The 21,634-nt window shown below is 43.7% G+C and overlaps 1 protein-coding gene, 1 long non-coding RNA gene and 2 other non-coding genes across 4 annotated transcripts; 3 read left to right on the forward strand and 1 right to left on the reverse strand.

The window, feature by feature from the left end:
* Positions 1 to 1,114: 1,114 nt before the first annotated feature.
* Positions 1,115 to 14,121, reverse strand: si:ch211-51c14.1 (protein kinase C and casein kinase substrate in neurons protein 3). The gene is made up of 10 exons (XM_048246861.1): positions 13,810 to 14,121; positions 11,173 to 11,240; positions 8,725 to 8,881; positions 8,063 to 8,298; positions 6,475 to 6,630; positions 5,263 to 5,438; positions 4,977 to 5,097; positions 4,176 to 4,246; positions 3,707 to 3,786; positions 1,115 to 3,161 (listed from the first exon to the last, which is right to left on the reverse strand). Exons 2-10 carry the CDS (start codon positions 11,230 to 11,232, stop codon positions 3,052 to 3,054), a joined length of 1,167 nt encoding a protein of 388 aa, XP_048102818.1. The 5' UTR covers positions 11,233 to 11,240; positions 13,810 to 14,121; the 3' UTR covers positions 1,115 to 3,051.
* Positions 14,122 to 15,725: 1,604 nt separating this feature from the next.
* LOC125296424 lies at positions 15,726 to 17,520 on the forward strand. The gene is made up of 3 exons (XR_007193750.1): positions 15,726 to 15,783; positions 16,188 to 16,222; positions 16,449 to 17,520. It is a non-coding gene; the product is annotated as an uncharacterized LOC125296424 (long non-coding RNA).
* On the forward strand, positions 16,029 to 16,117 carry LOC125296944. Its single transcript, XR_007193904.1, has one exon. It is a non-coding gene; the product is annotated as a small nucleolar RNA SNORD88 (small nucleolar RNA).
* On the forward strand, positions 16,284 to 16,372 carry LOC125296943. Its single transcript, XR_007193903.1, has one exon. It is a non-coding gene; the product is annotated as a small nucleolar RNA SNORD88 (small nucleolar RNA).
* Positions 17,521 to 21,634: the final 4,114 nt, after the last annotated feature.

The raw sequence follows: 21,634 nt of genomic DNA on the forward strand, positions 1-21,634 counted from the left end.
CTAATAAAGAGACAAATGGATAAATGTGGACAGACCTTTGGATAACATTTGCCCTGTACCGCTATTTTCTCAGACCCCTCCTCTGGACCCAACCATTACACAACATTATGACAAATTAATAGCTGACCTCGGACCAGAGACGGGGTGCACACAGGGTGACCTTCGGCTTGCACTGACTCCCGGTGGCCATATTGGGACGAGATGCAGCTGACTACACTTGAGAGGTGCAGAGGGAGCCAGCGACTGCACTCAGCGGGTCTCTTTTTCAAAGAGCCGTAATGGCTGTCAGGAGCCAATTATGTGGCTAATAAGGAGCTTTTTCACCATAATTGTGGCAACAAACAAGTATGCGGTAATTGTAGAAGGTTGGCATCGCACTCAATGAGTGAGAGAGAGAGACGGGCTTCCTTAATGAATGCTAATCACTGCACACTTTTTATCTAGGCAATCTAAGTAGGCAGGACCAACAGGCAGTTTGGAGTCCGTGATTGGATGCCGCCTTGGGCATCAGTATTGGCCACACAGCACATCCATCGACAATCACCTCAAGATTAACAAAAGAGAGTCCCTCCCCAAATGAACTCACAGTGGGACCAGGGGTCTCAGCTGCAGCTAAAAATGAATTACCTCCGACATCCCTTGGCGCCCCTTCCTTTAGCAGGAAATGACAGCATGCTCACACAACAGATGACTGAGCGCTGGCTATTATGTCTATTGTTTACACCAGGCTCTTGGAGAAGCACTTCATAGGGCTTGATGACGCACCTCCTGTCTTCGGCATCTCTCTCTACGAACTCACTCACATCTCGCTCTCAGTCTTTCAGTGATGCATGAAAGCAGTGACTGTGTGTGACAGACACACTTAATGACAAGTCTGCCGATCCAACACCATTAACCCAGAGATGCTCTGGGGGCTGCTTAAGAACAGAGCCTGGCATATGATGCTGGGATGACTCATGGCACATGGGTGTGGGCGCACACACACACACGGGCAGAATCATAAACAGGTGCACACCTCCAATGCACACAGATAAAAGCTACTACATATAGTATCCCTTTGGGAACTGAAGAAAATGAAGGCTGATTTTTTAAAATAATGAATACACAAGAATAATAAGAAGTACTTTTGTTTAATTGTGTTTCATTTTCATGTTTAACAATAGAAATGTGCATTTATTTATCAATAATCCAGCTACTTTTAGTGAATAGACAAAGTTTACTCAAGGCCATCAATTATTCCCTTATGTTTGCAGAGAATGGCAGATGATACACACAAGGACATAAACGCACAGCCACACAAACAAACAAACATCAACATCATCATCATCTTATATATATATATATACATGCAATGCAACATACATCCAGACACACACACAGGCACAGAGCAACTGTAAATCATTTTCCTGTTGGCACGCATGTTGGCAACTGTCCGACACTAATACTGGTGACCCCCTGCAGACGGTGCTGCTCCGAGCTGCCTGACCCACCCAGCGCTCCTACAGGCACTGCAGAAAAGAGATCTCACCTCCCACCACAGAGATGACCTGTACCACAGATCAATTTCATCTCCAGGTGGCAGGCACAGCATGACATGACGAACGGTAACACCATCCTCGCCGGCGTAACGCCATCAACACCATCAATACTGTTCAGAGTAAACGTAGGATCACGCCTGCACGGTGAGAGCATTTCAAGCATGAGACATATAACTGAGATAGAGGGGGGAAAAGGAACAGAGACAGAGAACCAGAAGTCAACTCAAGAGGGATTGCCACTACAGGGAAACTCTGACAGCTTGCTATACTTCTGTGTGATATACATTGTGATGAGAGCATCAATCCAGCTCACACGATGACGGCATCAACTAAGCGAGGCTCTCGTAAGCTATCGAAAACTCTTTGGTATAAATAAGGCTTTTTTCCTTGTGAAATTCACAAACAGAATAGTTGAATGTGAGCCAGGCTGGCATAGAATCATGCATTACATACTATGCTCATACAGATTTTTTTGTGAGAATATATTATACATCCATTTGAAATCTTAAAATGACAGCCCGGCCCTCCCCTGCCCCTTACTTTTTTGAGTAAGAGCCATAGTGTCAAAAATGTGTAAAACTGAATGTACAAAATAATCTATAATGCAGACTCAAAAGCAACTTAAGAAACTGAGGGATGAACTCAAACAACTAGCTAATTTGTCTGGTTTCATTTACCCTAAAACAGAAGCAGACTTCAACAGCAACTGGATGTTAGTGACATCTGGTGTCCAGAGGAAGCGGTACAGCTTGATGGCAATTCTTCCTCAGCTTAAGCAACACACCAGAGATTTTTGCATTTCTATTGCCTCCGCATTAAGAAAGAAAGTTCTTAAAAATAGGTTTTATACTTCATCCCCTGAACGCCACAACTCATCCCTCCTCTTTCAATGGTTACTGCCTGAGCCAAGAAGTTGCAATTATAAATCCTCTGAGACGCCTGACTTTGAAATTGGCACGAAATTGGGCATCATTTGGGAACAGTAGTCACCTGAATATACTGTATGGATTTTAGAGAGGGTCTGATTGTGCAAGTAAACTTACAACTGTAAGGGTGGTTTAGATGTCCACTTCCAACGGTAAGGCAAAACACTGCCCTCTTATCTCTGTGCATATATACCATGTGATGGTATTAACAGTGGCATGGAAATTAATAGAGCCAGTACACTATGATATGTCTGTGTATACATGTTCCTGTGGCTTTGTATGTCGATATGTGTCTATGTAGTGTGTGTGTGTTTGTGTGCATGTGTCTGGGGAGGGGGTATAGTGTTTGCATATGTCTAAGCATGTATACATATTCTTGGGATACTACTTCACCATGATGTATACAACCACTGAAATATGACAGGTCATATAACCATTACCTTCTCTGCACTTGTTCGTACAATAAACATCGACCTCCTACACTTCCACAGTTGATTACACACAGGGATAAAGTACCACAATGTAACAAAAAAGTCTCTTTTGCTCTTTTAAGTCTTCATCTCTCTCCCTCTCTGGAATCTATTCAACTAGACCACTTCTACATAGTTGGCGGGGTAGAGGCCCTCTCTTCCTCCATCCATCATTCCGCGGCACCAGCCCTGGTCGTCCTCATCCTCGATCTTCAGGAACTCCTCGCCTGCGGAGGGAACACATAGAGAGAGAACGAGAGAGGGGATGATGAGAGAGAGTGAGAGCCCCCAGCTGTGTGAGTGTGAGAGGAGAGTGGAAGAGGAGGAGGAGAGGAGGGGGGGAGGGGGGAGGTGTAATGCTCTAGCGGCTGTGGCAGCAGAGGGCTGTGGGCATCAGGGAGATCAGAACAGGATGTGCTGCTCATGGCAGGCAGGGGCCTGGAAAAGAGCATGCTGTCACGCCCACACACATGGCTGGCTGAGCAGTGCACATGGATGCAGTGCTGACACACACACACACACACACACACACACACACACACACACACACACACACACACAAAACATGTACACACACTGTCACAAATATGCACACGCAAGCACAAAGACATACATACATGCACACACACACACACACACACACACACACACACACACACATTCACTCACACACACACATATCCCACGCAGAAACACATTCATACTCAAATGCACACAAACATATGGGGAGACCTATGTATGCACGGACGCATGCACGCAGAGAGTTGTTTACCGGCTTTAAAGGAGAGCTCATCTGTCTCTTGTCCAGTATAATCATAGAGAGCTCTCACCCTCACTCCTCCAATCATGACCCTGTGAGTGTGAGAGAGAGAGAGAGAGAGTGAGCTGGAGATCCACAGAGAGGGACGGAAATAAAACACAGCTCAGCTGTACAACCACACACTCACACACACATACATACACTCTCACAAGCACTCACATGCACACGCACACACACACTCACACACACATACACACACTCACACAAGCACTCACACACACACACACACACACACTCACGCAAGCACTCACATGCACACTCACACACACATACACACACTCACGCAAGCACTCACATGCACACGCACGCACACACACACACACACACACACACACACACACACACACACACACACACACACACACACACACACACACAAACACACACACACACACATAGAGAGAGAGAGAGAGACACTCACACTCTCTCGATGGGCTCCTTCAGGTCCAAGTCTTTCTTCCCTTTTTTACTCTTCTTGTCGGGCGTCCAATCCTGAAATATGGAGACGCATTAAGAGAGGGCATCCTGTATAAATCAGCCTGGAGAAAGCAGAAAATAATTTGGAGTGGAGCGCTTTCATCCATCTGTCTGTGGTGACACCGAGTGATCTTATCTGTAGATCAGGCACGTCCAGCCCTGAGCGCCCCACTGTATCATATTCAGTGTTATAAAACACTGGCATGCACCAGCCAGCATCTCAGGATGGCAGATATTATTACAACCGCCAGCATGTAACTCAAAACTGAGGCACTGCTGCTTGGGCTCTTAGTTTTAGATCTTCAGTGCGAGTGTGTGTGTGTGTGTGTGTGTGTGTGTGTGTGTGTGTGTGTGTGTGTGTGCGTGTGTTAGGGTGTCTGTGCAGCCAACAAACTGCACATGTTTGAAGTCTATCTTTTAAGTGTATTTTTTATTTTATGTGTTATGTGTGTCTGTATATGTAAGTATTTCTGTCATATTCAAGTTGTAATTATTAATTTCAGTGCTGCTATTTGAGTAGTGGGAGGGGGGAGGGAATGTACTTTGTCAAATCTACATTGTGTATTGTTTTTATACGTTGCTATGTCAAGAAAACAATAAAAACAAAGTTTGGGAAAAAAAAGATATCTATCTGTATCATGACACTGATACCAATGGGTATGCGTGGGTTTGTGCGAGTATGCATGTGTTTATGTACATTTGTGTGTGTGTGTGTGTGTGTGTGTGTGTGTGTGTGTGTGTGTACCTGAAAGTGTGGCCAGTCAGTGGGCATACCAGGGCCTTGTGTGTTTTTCCACCAGCGCAAGTCCTCCACCTCATTAATGGCCATCAGAGTGTTGTGGAGCTCATTGTACGCTGCCTTCACACTGACAAACAGTAGAGGGGGAGAGAGAGAGGATGACATAATTAATTAGACTGGCTACTAGATATAAAGCCAAATTTATACACCTATCAGATGCACACACACACACACACACACACACACACACACACACACACACACACACACACACACATACACACATACACACCCCTCATTGTTGGTGACATCCAGGTGTCTGTGGATGGAGAGGAAGGCCTGCTTGAGGAAGCTGATTCTCTTCCTCTCCTCCTCCTGTGATTGGTCAAAGATCGACTCCATCTCCTCCATGTAGCGTGGAGCGTAGCGTGTCACTTCCTCTAGAACCTTCTCATACCTGCCACGCACCTGAGGGACACAGGTGTGGAGAGGGGGGAACACAAGGGAATGTGGGAATGCTGTCAGTCAAAACATTTTGTACCACAAGACACTTTCATTTTTCAAGATCAACAAAGCTAAGATTGTGATATACATGTCAGAAAAGCATGGATGTCCCCCTGCTAGTTTCTTTAATAGTGCAATGTAGTGCAGTGCAATGTAGTGCAATGCTATGCTATGCTATGCTATGCTGTGTTGTGTTATGCTATGCTATGCTATGCTATGCTGTGTTATCCTATGCTATGCTGTGTTATCCTATGCTATGCTGTGCCATACAAGATATAAATTATATGCACAATACACCATTTAATACATGATGTATCAACAAAACAATAGCCATTGGTTTATTTAAATGACCAACCAGCACACCATGGGTCTGGTAGTAGGCTATGTACCAGTAAGCACCAGTATGTAGCAGGTCTTTTGGCTTTTTGTCTAGAGGGAAAGTTAGTTGATATATGCGTAGAAACTTGCGGTGCTGACCCGACTTACCTCTGTGGTTTCTGCAAACACATTTCTGCCCTGTCAGCAATGATGCAAGCCCTCATGTGGATTTCTGTGCGGGACCAGCGCCCACTTCCCCTCCCTCCTCATCTTACATTCTTCCCATGTCTCTCCCTCTGTCTCTCCATCCACCTCATCACTTTAGCTCCCCTTTCTCTCTCCTTCTCTCGCTCCCTCCTTTCTGCATCTCATCTCTTTCTCCGCTCTTTCTATCTCTTGCTCTCCAACTCCCTCCCTATCTCCATCAGTCTTTTCATCTCTTTGACATCTTATTCTCTCATCTGTCTTTCTCCTTCTCTTCTGCGGTCTCTCTCTTCTGTCTCTATCCATCTCCTCTCCCCGCACCATTATTCTTTTTTGCTGTACTTGCGACCCTGGACCTTCCCCCTGGGGCCCCCGCTCTCTTCTCTTAACTCATCACTCTCCTTCTCATTACCCCCCCCACCATGTACCTGCACACCCCCCACCCACCCACTCCACCACCACCCTTATCCCCCCTCACCTTCTCAGTCTCGGCCCGGGCAAGTTCCCTCTCCTCCTGGATCTTCCTCTGCTTCTCGATGGCGATGTCGGGGTTGCCCTGAGCATGGGCCTCCCGGTCCATGGCTGCCTGCTCCTTGCGGCTGGCCTTGTGGAAGGCTGCCTTGGCTTTATCCAGCTGCACAGAGCATTGTCAGAGCCATCAGTACACAAGGCAGAGCACTAGCTAACAAAACACTGTTTACAGTTGCCAGCTGTTACATATTTTATATTCACTCACACATTTTTTTGGTTCACAGTTTCTACATCAGTTGAGTAGAGATGAAGAGTCTTGTCTAAGCATGTCTGATTAAAGGAATTCAATGAACTCAATTACACAAATGTGATAAGCTGCACAGCCCAACAATCATAAAGACACAGATAACTTGTACAGTAGTCAAGCAGAAGGAATGGAATGAGACATAGTGGTGAATCAGCTGGGAGGTGTATAAACTTAACTTTTCTGAGGCCTTCTATGAGCCTTTTCCAGACACATGCCAACTACTGTTACCCTGGCTCAGAGAAATGAACGATGGGCCCCACCTTTGTAATGATACCACATTATTGTCACACCTCAGTCTGCCAGGAGATGCCGCCAGAAGGCTCAAGCCCCGGGAAATCACCCTGGGAGACCCTGTGACTGGTGATCATGGGGCTCACCTGTGGCTCGTTTGGTGTGGCCTTCTTAAGTCCCTGTTGTCTGCCATGCTATGCTCAGTCATGGTTTTCGCGCCTCGTGGATGGTGTTTACTCTGCTCCTGTGCTATCGACCCGGTCTGTAAGGATTACTTATTATTTGCCTCGGATTTTTGAACTGCTGACCTGCATCATTTGTGAATTGAACCGGGATTTCTGTTTCTATGTTTATTCCTCTATTGGATGGATCTTCTGTGTGTTAAGACTATTTTGACTGAAAGACTTCTCTGAAGTGAAGCCTGTGGGCTTTCGTTTAGTTTGTTGGACAATAAACTCTGTTGAAACCTGATCTCTGTGGTCTCTTGCCATTGTGCTCAGCCAGTAGCATAACAATTATGGGGCTTTTAATATGGTTTTTAGTTTGGCAAATTTTGAACGACCATTCAAATAAACTTATGTAACAGATAAAAAGCCACTGACTCCCATGTCTAGTATGTTTAGTTGTTAAAATATCTCAAACGGACTCTTGCTTCACACAGTGCAGGAATTCAGATACAACCAAGTAGTCAGCTTGATTAATTATATCCGTAACTATGTCACTATGAATAGTCGGGACAGTTCACAGGTGACAAGCCACATAGGGATGCTGTGACGCACAGTGTGTCCCTGATTAAGCTACAGTATAAATCCACTTGAGAGAGCCAAGAGAGTTTTCATCTCCCCATTTATCAAACGAGTGGGAAGCAAAGGCCAAACGGATTGAAATAGTACCCACAGCTCTCCCAGAGAATGGATGCCTCTACAGGTTCAGTCGAAATAACCTGTTTCTCTTAATCATGGATTGCTTCCTCGACCGTAGATGTACTGTATATAGCTATGGACCAAGCTGTGTAAGTGATTAGGAGACATAGGCACATTCGGGCAATAGACCTCACCTTTTTCAGCTTTTTGGCCCATGGTTTCTGAGCACGTGCAAAACCGGTGTCAAAGTCCTGGGACTCTTTAAAGCCCCCAAACAGCTTCTTGTGGAAGGTGTCTTTCTGCCAGGTGCGGATGCGGTCGCCGTCTTCGGACACCAGAGAGCGGCAGATGGAGGAGTGCAGCGCCGCGATGCGGTCAGCCGAGGACAGGAAACACTGCCACGCCTGCAACAGGGACCCATACAATGGACCTGAGGGAGAGGAACAGCATGAGTACAGTAGACAATAGACATGGGTCATTTATACAGTACACAGTAGACATGGGTCATTTATACAGTATATAGAGACATGGGTCATTTATACAGTATGGGACATGAGTCATGTTCACAATACACAATTCACAATTCATGAACATAAAACACAAACAGACACGAGTCACTGTAAGCAAGATCCAACAAGATCCAAACACACAGACACATTCATACCAAATTAAACAAAAACTGCAAGGGAGAGTTTTTGTCCGTGATGTATTTGAAGACAGTGAGTGATAGTAACCAAAGAGTAGAGACGTACAGTCTCTCTGCACTGGAGTTCATTAAGGTAGGGCCCTTTATGTGTTGTTTTTTCCTGTTGTTGTTTAGGAGGGAAGAATCTCTGAGACGGACTACAGTACTCACTTGCGTCCACTAGGGGCTTCCATTTATTGCTCCACTCGCTGAGCTGCTGGGCGTACTGCCGCTCCACGCGGGCCCTCTCCTGGAAGCACGCCACCATGTCGTTACACGCCAGGAAGGCATTCTCTGTGCGTTTCACCGTACTGTGGTAATTTCCTGGCTAAGAACGACAGAGAGGGGATGTCAGAAAAAGAGGTTGTTATGAGAAAGAAAGAGAGAGAGAGAAAGAGAGAGAGAGAGGGGATGTCAGAATACTACAGGTACTCTTGCACCTGAACTGGCACGTGTGAGCAAGTGTGTGTGCAGAAGTGTAAACCCGACTGATGAGAGGGGCTTGACATGCCCGCAGGAAGGCAACCTGACAACCACGCGCATGTTGGTTTAAAGCCCCCGTCAACAGTTTTCGATAAGACCTCCTCATCCATAATTAATCACGAGAGCCAGTTAGTGAGAATGCTTTACAGTGTGTCAAAGCATTACAGCCAGTCGAGCCTTTGCATATAAAACTATACGTGATAAGCCTATCAACTGAGCTGACGAAAAAAAGGAAACATTTCTGAAGAACAAAGAACTGAATGACAGAGAGCTGCTGAGGAAACAGTGCATTTTTTCAGACCTTAGTGATACACAAAACACTTCCATGACAGAGTCCCTGTTCATGTATGGGCATGTGTGTGCGCGTGTGTGTGTGTGCGTGTGTCAGGTGAGGATGAGAGGAATTCCATGCGGGGTGAGGTGGTTTGAGGTGATCAGGTGACAGGTTGCTGGGACAATCACATGAGCAGGGCCTCCAGCAAAAAATGAAAGACATGGAAGGAAAGAAGGCATGAGGTAATGACATTTCCAGAAAGGGCGTTTTGGTTTTGGTTTTTTCGTTGATGTGGAGTCTGGAAAGAGATTCTGTTTTCCTGGAACTTGACAGTCTTTACCAACTCTGTCTTTTTTCTTCTCTCTGCTTCTCTTTTCTTTCTCCCTTTCTCTCTCTCTCTATTTTTCTTCTCTGCTTCTCTCTCTCTCTCTCTCTCTCTCTCTCTCTCTCTCTCTCTCTCTCTCTCCGTCCTCTTGCTTATCCCCTGTCCCATATTTCAGTTTTCTCCCTAATCTCTCCCCTCCCCATTTTTCACACTCCCCCATTGTATGTGGCCACAATTCCCTCTTTCTCCCTTACTCTGTGTGTCAGGGCTTGTGAGTGTATGCGTGTGTGTGTGTGTGTGTGTGTGTGTGTGTGTGTGTGTGTGTGTGTGTGTGTGTGTGTGTGTGTGTGTGTGTGTGTGTGTGTGCATGTGTGGATTTCTCTGGAAGTGTGTAATGTGAGTATGTATGTGTATATGTCTGTGTTTGTGTGCATGTGTTATTGTTTGTGTGGGTGTGGGTGTGTGTATGTGTGTGAGTGCGTGTGCATTTGTGTGTGGTTTGAGTGCATGTGTGTGTGGTTTAAGTGCATGTGTGTGTGGTTTGAGTGCATATGTGTATGTGTGTGTGTATGTTTCTGTGGCACTGTTTCTCCACACTCATCTGAGAGTAAAGTGAAAACAGCTGAGGAATCTTTTCATCAGCGAGGCCCATCGCACAAGGACAACAACCGACCAATGGCGAGAAGAGCCACAGACATGTCACAGAGCCCTATCCAATGGCATTGCGAACCACACAACAGAGCTCCCGCAGCAGCACAGAAGCTGACCAATCACCGTGTAACTGGGACGAGCCCGGTTCACCACTGTGACTCTCAATCTGGGTCAGACTCTCAGTAGAGAAATTATAGGCAGACATGAACTCTATAAAACACATGCACTTGCAATTACCACAGACACCAAAGGCAGCTCTTATTAGTGTCTGTCGCTGGAAAAATGAGTCAACCACTTCACCTAGCCATTAACCTCAATATCTGCACTGACCACGGAGTGCCAACAATGCTGACCATAAAGAAGACAGGAAGGATACTGGACATCAGCACACAGTGCATGGAAAAGAGTCAGAGCTCTTTGTTTACAAACAAGCTTGAGGGTTAACAGTGGAAAGACCTCTCTCAAATCTATCAGGCACCCGGAAACCACCCTGTATAGCCAATGACTGGGCACTGAAATTACATTGGTCTGGACAATAGAAGCACGAGCCATTTAGGAAAGACAGATGGCCTTTCATGAGTCAGGGTGCAGCCCAGTCAAGCGCCTCGCTCGGGGGGGGAAAAGCAGCACAGAGTTCACTTCAAAGGCTCATCTGTGCTGAAGAGACAGCATGGGGTTCACATGGACCCATGTTAAACCCTGGCTCACATGCCAACACTAAGCCACAGAAAGGCCGGCATTGTCCTCCACCTTGGTTGCAGCGTCTCCCTTTGAAGTGCAGGGTGTTGATACTACAAGACACATATCACGCCATTTTGTGCATGTCTATTCAACTCTACAGCCCTCTTCTACCGTCCTCTCCGGTGTTTTTTCCCTCTCTACTCACCATCCAGAAGCTGCGGTTGTTGACGTCCTCTGGGCCATTCTCAGGCGGGGGAGTGGACATGCTGGACACTGGAGGAAGAGAAGACGACAAGAGACGGAGAGTGTCATCGAGGCAAAGCGGAAGACACGGAGGAGGGAAAAAAAAGTTGGTTTTTCAACTGTGGTTGAAAAAACTGAAGAGTGAGGTTGGCCTTTTTTTATCCTATAGCAGTTCCTCCCACACTGTCAAGTTCTGACATGTTCCAACGACATCAGCTTGAGAGCCTCAGGCCAGGTGATGCAGGGTGTTTCCCTCTCTGTTGATAGGATGAGACCAGGAGAAAGGTAGCCACTCCTGTCACCTAAAGTGCTACAACATTGCATAAGAGCTGTTTGAACACAGAGGTTTGTTTGCAATATTATGGTATGACTACAGAAGATAATGATGTAATAGTATCCACCAGAAAAGGAAAATTCAGGAATACTTGCGTAGGAAAGTGTAGGATAGATAAAGACAGGGGTGCACAGCACGGTTACACTGTTTCAGAATAACATAACAAATGGGAGTTGACACAAACAAACAAAAAAACTATAATTAAATGTAATATTAGAACCACAATAGCTTCTATACACATAACCCTTGGACAAAAAAAAATATTTTTTCAAGAGACTTTTCAGAAACTCATGAAAAATGTAACCTTTAATGAGGACATATGGCGGTAACAAGCAATGACTGGAGTAATGAATATGCATTAAATTATGCTGCAGTCCATTTAATCAAGAATAAATAAATGCATAATGTCAACAACTCAGACTCCACAGAACACAAACACTGCTAAAATATGCTCTAAAGAAATACAGAGGGCAACGTAATGACCCAGCACAGCACAGTACAGTACAATGAATCAGACAGAAACCAGGTGGAACCCTGTAGGTAGGTACCCTATAATTATCTAGGAAACAAACAACTTCTAAAGCAGAACAAGGAGTGTACTGTCACAGTAAGACATGTACAGTATGCTAGGCTGTGTAGTGTCTAAAGGAATTCAACATGGCTGCTGTTGAGAGAGGAAGCTAAGGGCCTTGCACTGAGTCTGATCATTTGCTATAGTGCTCTTTGCTGGCCAGACTGATATCAACATAAGTCAAACACTCGGATGTTTAACATTGATTGGTGGGATTCAGTCCGTGCACATGGTACGTCCTCACCCAGAATTCCCAGCATTGAAAGATGAGCTATCCCAAAATAAACAGAGGTGAAGGGTCAACTCCCACCCACTTCTCCCCTACTGTGTCTCCCCAAACTGGTGTGTCAAAGCATTGCCCAAGAGAAACAATGCATGTTTTTACATACACTCACTCCTAAACCCACTCACACACACTCACACATGCTCAAACAAGACAGAATGCAAGTGTTTCACATGCACTTGTGCAGATGCACAGGCCGATTGGCAAGCGTGGATTCACATGCCTCACATAGCACAGACACGCATGCACACATACACACATATCGCACACACTACACCATAAGAAATCCAATAACAATGATGAAATAATGCATAGAAGTATCTTTAGCCCTTTTAATCTGTCTAGAATCATTATTGAAGAAGAGATAAGAGACACAGATAAGAGGGAAATTTGAATTTGGTGACCCACCAATTCAGAAGAAAGAAAAATTGTGTGTGTGTGTTTATGTGTACATATGTGTGTGTGTGTTAAATATTCTTGGGACTATGTTCTGTGCAGGGAGTTCACACACCAAATTTGGTTTCCCCCTTTCTCATCACAGGGGGTCATGGATGTAATAAATCTTCCCCTAGTTGACCTTTGATCCCACTTCCTGCTTCCTCTTTGTCCCCTTCCCTCCCATCAAACTATGACTCAGAGGGGATTTGGGAGGAATGCTATAGACGTCTTCATGTCTCCATCCTATAGATAATCTGCCTGCGCAGTCTACTAATTTCAGTCATATCCAATATGTTCATGCAGTCTTTATACATGAGCACTTCTCAAATACCTCCACTGACTACCATCAGAGTTATTAATTGAAGCAGACATGCACCATCACTATTACTTTAATGTAAAGCATATATAGATCTAGCGCTCCACAACAACAGCAGTTAAAGTTGTATACGTTTTCTCTTTCAGGGTAATTGCAATGAATGATAAAAACAGTACAGCGCTGTTAAAATGGTTAAACATTATGACGTTTCAGTCAACCAAAGTCTTTTTTGCTAATCCTTTCTGCTAATCCCTTCAGCTAAACACTTTTTATTTTCAGGCTGTGATCGCATGAAAAGTTATGAATACACATAAAAGTTTCAACTGAAGGCAGTTTAACAGTTGCCAAAGCTTTTTTTCTTGTCAGTTACACCCCTTACAAACCCTGCGCCCCTTCACCCCTTGCTTAGTTGCCCCCTTTTGCCCCCACTCCAACCACCCTGGCGCACGTTCTCTGCCCCCCACCCCCTGTCCCCGTTTCGACTGTCACACATAACTCTAGCAATACACGCCCGCACTAGCTGGAAATATATAGCAACTTATGAACACATATGACAGAAATAGAAAACGCATCAGGAGCCTGGGGCATGAAGTTTGATGAAAATTCACGCTAAGAGTACTAAGATCAGAGGGAATAAAACTGCAGAGAAGAACGTACCCCAAAGTCTTCCCCTATGAGTGTCCTCCTGGGGGTTGTTGGCTTGGAAAGTTGAGTTTCTTCGGCTCCTGTTGTCTCTTCTCTCTGTCCTCTAGCTTTCAGTGCCCTCTCTTTTTTTTCCCTCCCGTGGTCAGTCTCTTCCCTCCTTCTGTCTCTCACACACTTTTCCGTGGTTTTGTTTTTCTTTTTTTCCTCTTTCTCCCTCCTTTTGGCCTGTCTTCGGTGTTTGGTGAGGTGGCTTTCTCTCCCTCCTCTCCCTCTCACTCGTTCCCTTTCTCACAGAAAACAGCTGCAGGAAACAGGGCTTCTCGGTCGCTGAACAGCCCCCCCTCCTGTCCCACCCACCCTCCCCTACTCTTGCTCCAGCTCTCTGTGAACTGTTAATGAATGCAGGGTGGCCTTGCCCATTGCGTCTACACAAGCCTGTAGACTACACCTTCAAACTAGTGACCCTGGCCGGTAGGGCTGAGTGATGTGATGGAGTTGTTACACTACTGGTAGAACAAAAGATTCAGTATACGCAGACGGCATTTTGAAAATTATTCCATCCTGTAGCCTTGGAACTTTTTGTCCCCAGGGTATTTGTAGAATTTGTAGCTGGCAAAGACCCCAACGTAGCAATGGGGTCAGAGTGTGTGTGTGTGTGTGTGTGTGTGTGTGTGTGTGTGTGTGTGTGTGAGAGAGAGAGAGAGAGAGAGAGAGAGAGAGAGAGAAAGAGTCATGTTAATTATATTTCTATAGGTTATAATATACTTCAAAAGCGTGTAAACCCATAATATAAGGTATGTTTATTATGTAAGAAATGTAATCTCTGCATCTGAGAAACTTTAGAAGGGAATTTCTCTTGGGCTGTGCAGTGTGACATGGTGTAAAGAGACCCTTTATGTCCCCAAAAAATTATAAGATAAAAGATAAAATTCCAGTAGAGTAGAGTAAATTTAATGGATCCAGCCTCTATTTTTGGTGTACAAGGATTTATTTCTGAATTTCTGATGGAAAAAAGGGGGTATGGGTGGAGGGATTTTTTTCATCAGAGGCACTTCTGCTTCAAACCCTCAGATCCTCAAGATGAAGCACACCACATTTGAGTATTTCCATCGTGGGGAAAATACACGGAAACCACTAAGTTGTAAAATAAGAAACTGTATAAGATGAATGAAACTGTATAAGACCATCTGCATGAACATGAGCTGACTATAGTGGGGTCGGCCTTCTTCAACTTAAATCACTGTCTTGTAGCCTACTGACTGACTGGCTATTTTAGGTTAGAGTTAGGCCTAGGTCATAATATGAATGCAATGGCTTATGTATGTGATTTTTATTAGGGTTAATCATAAACCTTGAAAATATTCTGCTTTTATGTAGGATAGCCATTTCTGCAAGCCAATCTATCCTGATAAAATTAAAATGTTATGTTAAGTGCAGGATGAAAATCACGTTTTCAATACAGTATAAAACCCTCTGAATTATATGGACACTTACTTACCTATCCAGATCAGCTAACTTAAAATACTGGAAAGCAGCCTAGGCCTACAATCTTTTTGTTTAGTGTGGGTGGAATTTCTTTCTCTTTTTTTATACTTACAATAACGATGAAGGTCTATTAAGGGTAATGAAGAACTGTTGTGGTGTTTGTTGCTGTACAAAACTTTTTTTTAAGAACTAAGATTGGGAAACACTGTTGTCTAATAGCACTCTATTCTTTGATGTCCTCACATCTGACATTTCACCATCCAGTGTTCGATTGTGAAATCTGGTGATGAAAAGGAAACCATGGATTCCTAGCCTGGATGAACTCAGTCCCAGACGAACTTCTTGTCTATGTCATAATTTCTCTGCACAGGCGATTGCTAAACAAAGCAGGCGATAACTGGGGATAGCTAAGGGTCCTTCGAGAAGAACGTATAAGTGTGACGCGTCTCCTCGTGGCTGGTCTCAGTGAGAATGGAAAGCATGTGCTGTTGCTGCTAAATGGTAAGTAGGCGATAAAGATTTAGAAATTGTGCTTTCAGTATTTATCTGACATGATAAACATGTGTGATTTACTTGGTTTGGTAAGCACCAGAGGTTCCCTAGGCAACGTGAACGTATGTTTGTGAAGTGTATTAAATCCAAGATCACACCGGGACAAACCACATGGCTAACGTGGGTGTCCTTGGTAACATTAATGCTACGCCGTCAAGTGGCAAGTTAAAATTAACGTTATATTAGTTTGTAATGGTCTCTTATGATGCTTTGCACTGGGCTCTGAATTTCTGTGGCGACGATGTGCTGCTCTGCTCCTGACATGGCAGAGTCTGAGGAGATGTCTGGTGACTGCTTGTGTTTCCTCTATTAATTCTTGGCGCAATTCTAATGGTCTCCCTTTAAATTTACAGATGGCAGTATCCCATTGAAGTTGACTAGTTCAGAGGTGAGTTTATTTGCATTTGTTATAACGTTAATGGCATTGGAAACCAACTGTAACGTTACAAGGCCTTCAATGATGTCTTGCACTGGGCTCTGAATGACTGTGGGGATAACGTGCTGCTCCGCTCTTGACATGGCGGAGCCTGAGGTGGCTGTAAACTGCAGAAGAGCTATTGAATACGTTCTCAAATGTGTGGCTTTGTCTCACTCAAAATTGTTGTTCCTTTCAGGTGAATATTGAATCTCAACTGGAGACTCATCAGTCAACGCAAATGGTGAATTGGTATTAAGTTTTAAATGGGTGACCAGTGACTTGTTTAAGGTTTAGCTCTAAGCAATGTAGCAGTCACTTTTGGCTGCACGTGAAGGACCGAACACATAACCTTTAGGGAACGTTCCCTAAAGGTTCTCTGAAGGTAGCAGCTAATACCTTCAAGGTACCTTCCCTAAAGGTTATGTGTTTGCTGGGTGCTAACTTAACTGTGAATAATCGGGTTGGTGTGTCCGGGCCCTAAAGCCTTCCTCACAGACATTGGAAAGATTTGGAAAAGATTTTTGAAAGACTACAGTCTCAGACCCCCTCACATCTAAAGACAAGTAGAGTTTTAAGTCAGACTATGATTTTGCAATGACTAGGGATCTTGCAGGGTCACTATTTACAAGACTGCAACAAGATTCCTTTAAATGATTACCCATCGTGCAATAGATGAACAGGAACTGAATTATAGCCTATTAAACTCAAGTCGTATTTTCGAGTTTCTGCAGCATTGTTTCATGCGTGACATCCTTAACAGATATTATTAGAGTTGTTCGGTCACGTGGAAGAGCTGACTAAATATGTATAAGAAATGACAAATATTATAAGAATAACAAATAATTATAGGCTACAGCTGTCGCCTACACTTTGCCCCTTCCTGTTTGGTGTTGGAGAGAGGTCACTATTGTTTTTGTATACTTCACGTCACTATTTGCATGAGCCACGACTAGAAAGACTTACGATAATGTCAAACACGTTTGTTGTAATGGCACAACTAGAAAAGGACTGACTCCGACTGACTTACAACCGCTCAGATTGGCACCTTACACTTAACGATCTAGTTGACGGGAGCGCGCCGCGATTCCAGTAGCCTACAACTCCCATGATTTCTGCCCGACTTTGGACATTTAGTCGTCGACTGTGAAAACAGACTAAAATCGTACAATGTAAGGCCGCCATTAGTTGTAGTCATGGAAATGTTGTGTTTAATTTGTCTTTCTGCTATGTTACTGTAAGAACAACGTAATAAATTGCTTTAAAATTGTGCCTTTGGTGTGTATTATTTACAAGAGGATTTGGTGCATTGCAAACAGTTAGGCCTATAGGGCAGATGTTGCTATATACTATTTGATCCCGTGAGGGAAATTTTAACTTTGCACACATTTTAAATAATGCATGGATTAGTAAGTCATATTCCTCCAAATATAAAGCACTTTGAGCTGCATTCTGTGTATGAAAGGTGTAATACAAATAAAGCTTAATAGCCTTGTGACTTGTCTGTAAAGACTTAACATTTTAAATGGACAAAAAAAACCTTGTAGTCTACATTTGTGTGGGGTGATTGCTCATCAGGCCCCACTTTAGCCTACTGCCCATAGTCTGGCGTGAGACTATCGTCGATTTCATGCGAGATTGATAGGCAAGTGATTAGCCTCTATTTGTGCTATTTTTTGAAGACCTACCTATCAGTTTCTGAGGGCGGGCACTCACTTTCTGTTACGCATAGCCTGCCTGCTATGGCAGCAGCGATATGACCAAGGAAAAAAAGAAAATGTTAGCTAACAAACACGGGCCACATGCTACACTCTCTGACTATAAACTCAAGGTAAAACATCATTGTTAGGATACTTTTCTCTTGCCCTCGGTGGGTTAAAATGAAAGACTTGCTGAGGTGAGGTTAACAAGTGTTTACTCGCAAATTCACTTCCTCGCAGCTGGCCGTTTTGAATTGCTTTGCGAAACAAAACGCGATTGTGAATTTAGCTCTGCTTATAGTTTAATGTTGTCTTGGAAAGTTATTGTTTGTTCACGAGTTATTTCATTTAGCATTATATTTTCCATGTGTCGATGATGTTTAGACATGACGTTCTCAGGGAGCGCAGACCTTTCCAAGGCCAAATGTAGGCCTAGTTATTTGCAACAAATCTGAAAGTGGACCTAGCAAAATATTTTGACTGGCTCAGTGATGGGTGTTTAATTTGTTTGTTTTCTATGTAGCATATAGATCATAATTCTTGATCATTAGCACGTAAACAAGCGATACCTAGGCTTCTAGAGTAGACTGACATAACGCACCTATTGCTGAGACCCGCCCCTTAGTCGGAATGTGATCATTGCAACCTCAGTAGACACGAGAGGAGCAGAAAGACACCAACATAACATGAGGGATAGATGTATTTCTTCACACAAAAAATATCAAATAATAATGGATTGAAAAGAGGTACTAATAAACCAGACATGCTAGAATAGATACCAGAAAATGGACATCCACAGTCCCTTTCTATCAACACATAGTGATTTTCAAGGATTAGGCTTAAGAACAGATTGTCAACATTTATGTTGTTTGGTCTGTTTTTGGCTGCATACATGAAGGCCAAGGTGGGCAATGTGTTTTATATTAAAATATCTCCATCATTGTTATTCAATTAGGCTAAACATGGCCTTAACTCAAAACAGCTGGTAGGCCACTGACACTGTTAGGACTGTCATTTTAATATGTGAAAGTGTCAAATGCAGCCATATTTAAATTCTGCTTACTGCACGTTTATTATAATATAGGCTATGATCATATTCATTATTGCAGGTCTACCCATGTGTATGTAATGGAAATGTCTGTTAATCCCGATGTCCCTTCATTTACGTGTTAAAATGTATCTTTTTCAAATCTTCTGCGGGGGGGCGTCTTTCGGAAATATATCACCTTTTTCAGCCCTTCTGAGTTTGCAGGTATGAAGGAAGAAATTATGGGGGAAACCCGGCCTTTCAGCAATACCAAGAAAAACCATGGTAGTGTAAATTTTTTTGCTGAAAAGGTTTTTACTACAGACCTTTTTGTGAACAGGCTTCATTGCTGAATGTTGTGCGATTAAAAAGCCATATTAAATTGACCACATGAGTAGAAGTAATTCTTATATTGTAGCACCAAATGACCATGGACACTTGGCTTTGCAAATGCAGTGTATTTTGGGCCAGGGGAGTTGCTCATGACTCCCAGTTACAATGTTTTGACCAAATCACTGTATTGGTGAATGTACAAATGCAGAGGTCACTGCATCGTGAAGATGTATAAACAAACAGTGACGATATATGCATATTGCTGTATAGTCTATTATCCCAATTTCTTTTGATTGAGTGCATTTAAGTGTGGCACGTCAACTACAGTGTGATCAGATCAGTGTAATATGAAAAAGGCTAGACACCTTTAAAGAGCACTCAAGAGCTGCTGTAGTCATGCACTGTAATTTACATCAGTCTTGCACTATAATACCACTTAACAAACCAGAAAATCAGATGTTTTGCTGAGTACACTCTGTATTGGAAGTCGCACCAAACAGAAAGAAAACACGTTCCCTGGGGAAAGAAGCAGGCTCGTCTGGAAGCATCACACTGTAACAACTCACAGAATTATTCCTGCATCTTTATTATAACTAATAATTTATTCATATCTTAAAACATTTTTAATTCTTATATATGCGTATATGAATGTGTGTATATGTAGATCACATATACATATATAGTCTGTAAATAATCTCTCTTCTCTTCATAGTTCATTTTTTTCTTTAAAGGAAACAAAAACAGATGCTCTCTACACCTCCTGGCCAGCCATCTCATTCATTCCACTTTCCTCCTTTTTTTTGTTTCCTCCCCCTCCTCAACCTTGTGTACTTGGGCACAGACCACTTGGGTGCCCGGAAGAGCACTTAAGTGACCTGTCGCCCCCCGTCACCAAAAAGAAGGTGGCCCAGTCAGAATCTCTGTCCATGCAGATGGGGTACAGCAAAAAATTCACAGTGGGATGGAGCAGGTCTAAGGACTCGGCACGGGCCACCGGCCGAGCCTCTGAGGCGTTTGGGTCTCCCTCACAGGAGGTGGCAGTGAGCGGTTGTGTCGAAAAAGACAAGGAGGGGGGAGGGGGAGGGGGGCGAGGCAACTGCGGAGCAACGCAAGCCATGGAAGAGAGGGAGACTGGGGGAGGGGGGGCAGCGGCGGAGAAAGAGCGTGGGGCAGATTGTGTAGAAAGCATTCTGAATAAATAACAAATCAATCTTTTTTTTTTCTCCATGTTTAAACAGTAGCTGGAAGACAGAGATTGTTTAGAACTTTTGAATTCTTTTTTTTTTTTTTAAGTAGTAGGTTTAGGATGATCATGTGTTTCACTGTCCTTGCTGTCATCACACTGACAAATGAGCCAAATTTGCAAAGAAAAAAGAAAGGGGTAAAAAAAACAGTGAGGACATGGATCCTCATTTCAGCACGGTGGACGAAATATTCTTTAGTGGTTTTGGTGTGCAAAAGAACTCCACTGATGAGTGAGAAGGCTAGAAGAACGCAATTTATGCCAAGCACATCGTTAAAAGGAAAGGAACAGAAGGATGGCTCCAAATATATGGTTTCTGGAAAAGAGATGGAGAGAGAAGAAATGAGTCATGAGGAGGATGGTCATCAACAGAGCAGGGATGGGCTAAGCTGGTCATGGTGTGGGGATGGAGGAGCCCTTTGTATTGATTTCAGCAAGTGTGAGTGATGTGGTGAGGAGGGGAGGGAGAGAGAGAGAGATAGAGGGGCAGAGCACCAACAGGATGACACATGGAAAGTTCCAGAGATAGCCAAACAACTAAAAAAAAAAAAAAGTGCAGCCCTTCTCACCATCTTTTTTTTTTTTGTCCACTTCCCTGCAAGTGATAATCACTGCATTAAAAACATATCAGTGGTGACTTGAAATATGAAGAGCTCTACATTTTTGATTGATGTAAGCACAAGGTGGCTGAGTAGTCCAGAGTGAGGACCTCCTTGGTTTATGATACAGGGAACCAGATTAGTGTTAAAGGAAATGCAGCTTTCACTAACACGAATGGAAATCTCAAGATGTGGATATCGAGGTGCTGAAATGGAGCAGTAAGCAATGTTCAGCACACAGCTTTCATCCCAAAAACTCACACCACTTGAAATCTCAGCCATGACATGTCCATAGCCTTACCATGGACAACACAGTGGAATTCGGACAGCAAAAAAGGGGGAAAAGACGAAAGATTAAGGTGATAACAACGAGGCCAGTGATATTAATGGCAGCAATAATAACAATAATTCTCTATATCAATAGCAGTATTCCATACCATTTTTTTTCTCAAAGTTTAAAAATTGTTAGAATAACAATTGTCG

The sequence above is a fragment of the Alosa alosa genome, chromosome 6, assembly GCF_017589495.1.
Source record: "Alosa alosa isolate M-15738 ecotype Scorff River chromosome 6, AALO_Geno_1.1, whole genome shotgun sequence".
In the NCBI taxonomy this organism is placed as follows: domain Eukaryota; kingdom Metazoa; phylum Chordata; class Actinopteri; order Clupeiformes; family Clupeidae; genus Alosa; species Alosa alosa.

Coding starts and splice junctions, on each gene's coding strand:
- si:ch211-51c14.1 (XM_048246861.1), bottom strand. CDS start 11,232: ATGTCCACTCCCCCGCCTGAGAATGGCCCAGAGGACGTCAACAACCGC. Junction 8,299..8,724: donor GAAGCCCCTAGTGGACGCAA/GTGAGTACTGTA, acceptor CCTCTCCCTCAG/GTCCATTGTATGGGTCCCTG. Junction 3,162..3,706: donor TGAGCTCTCCTTTAAAGCCG/GTAAACAACTCT, acceptor TTCCCTCCGCAG/GCGAGGAGTTCCTGAAGATC.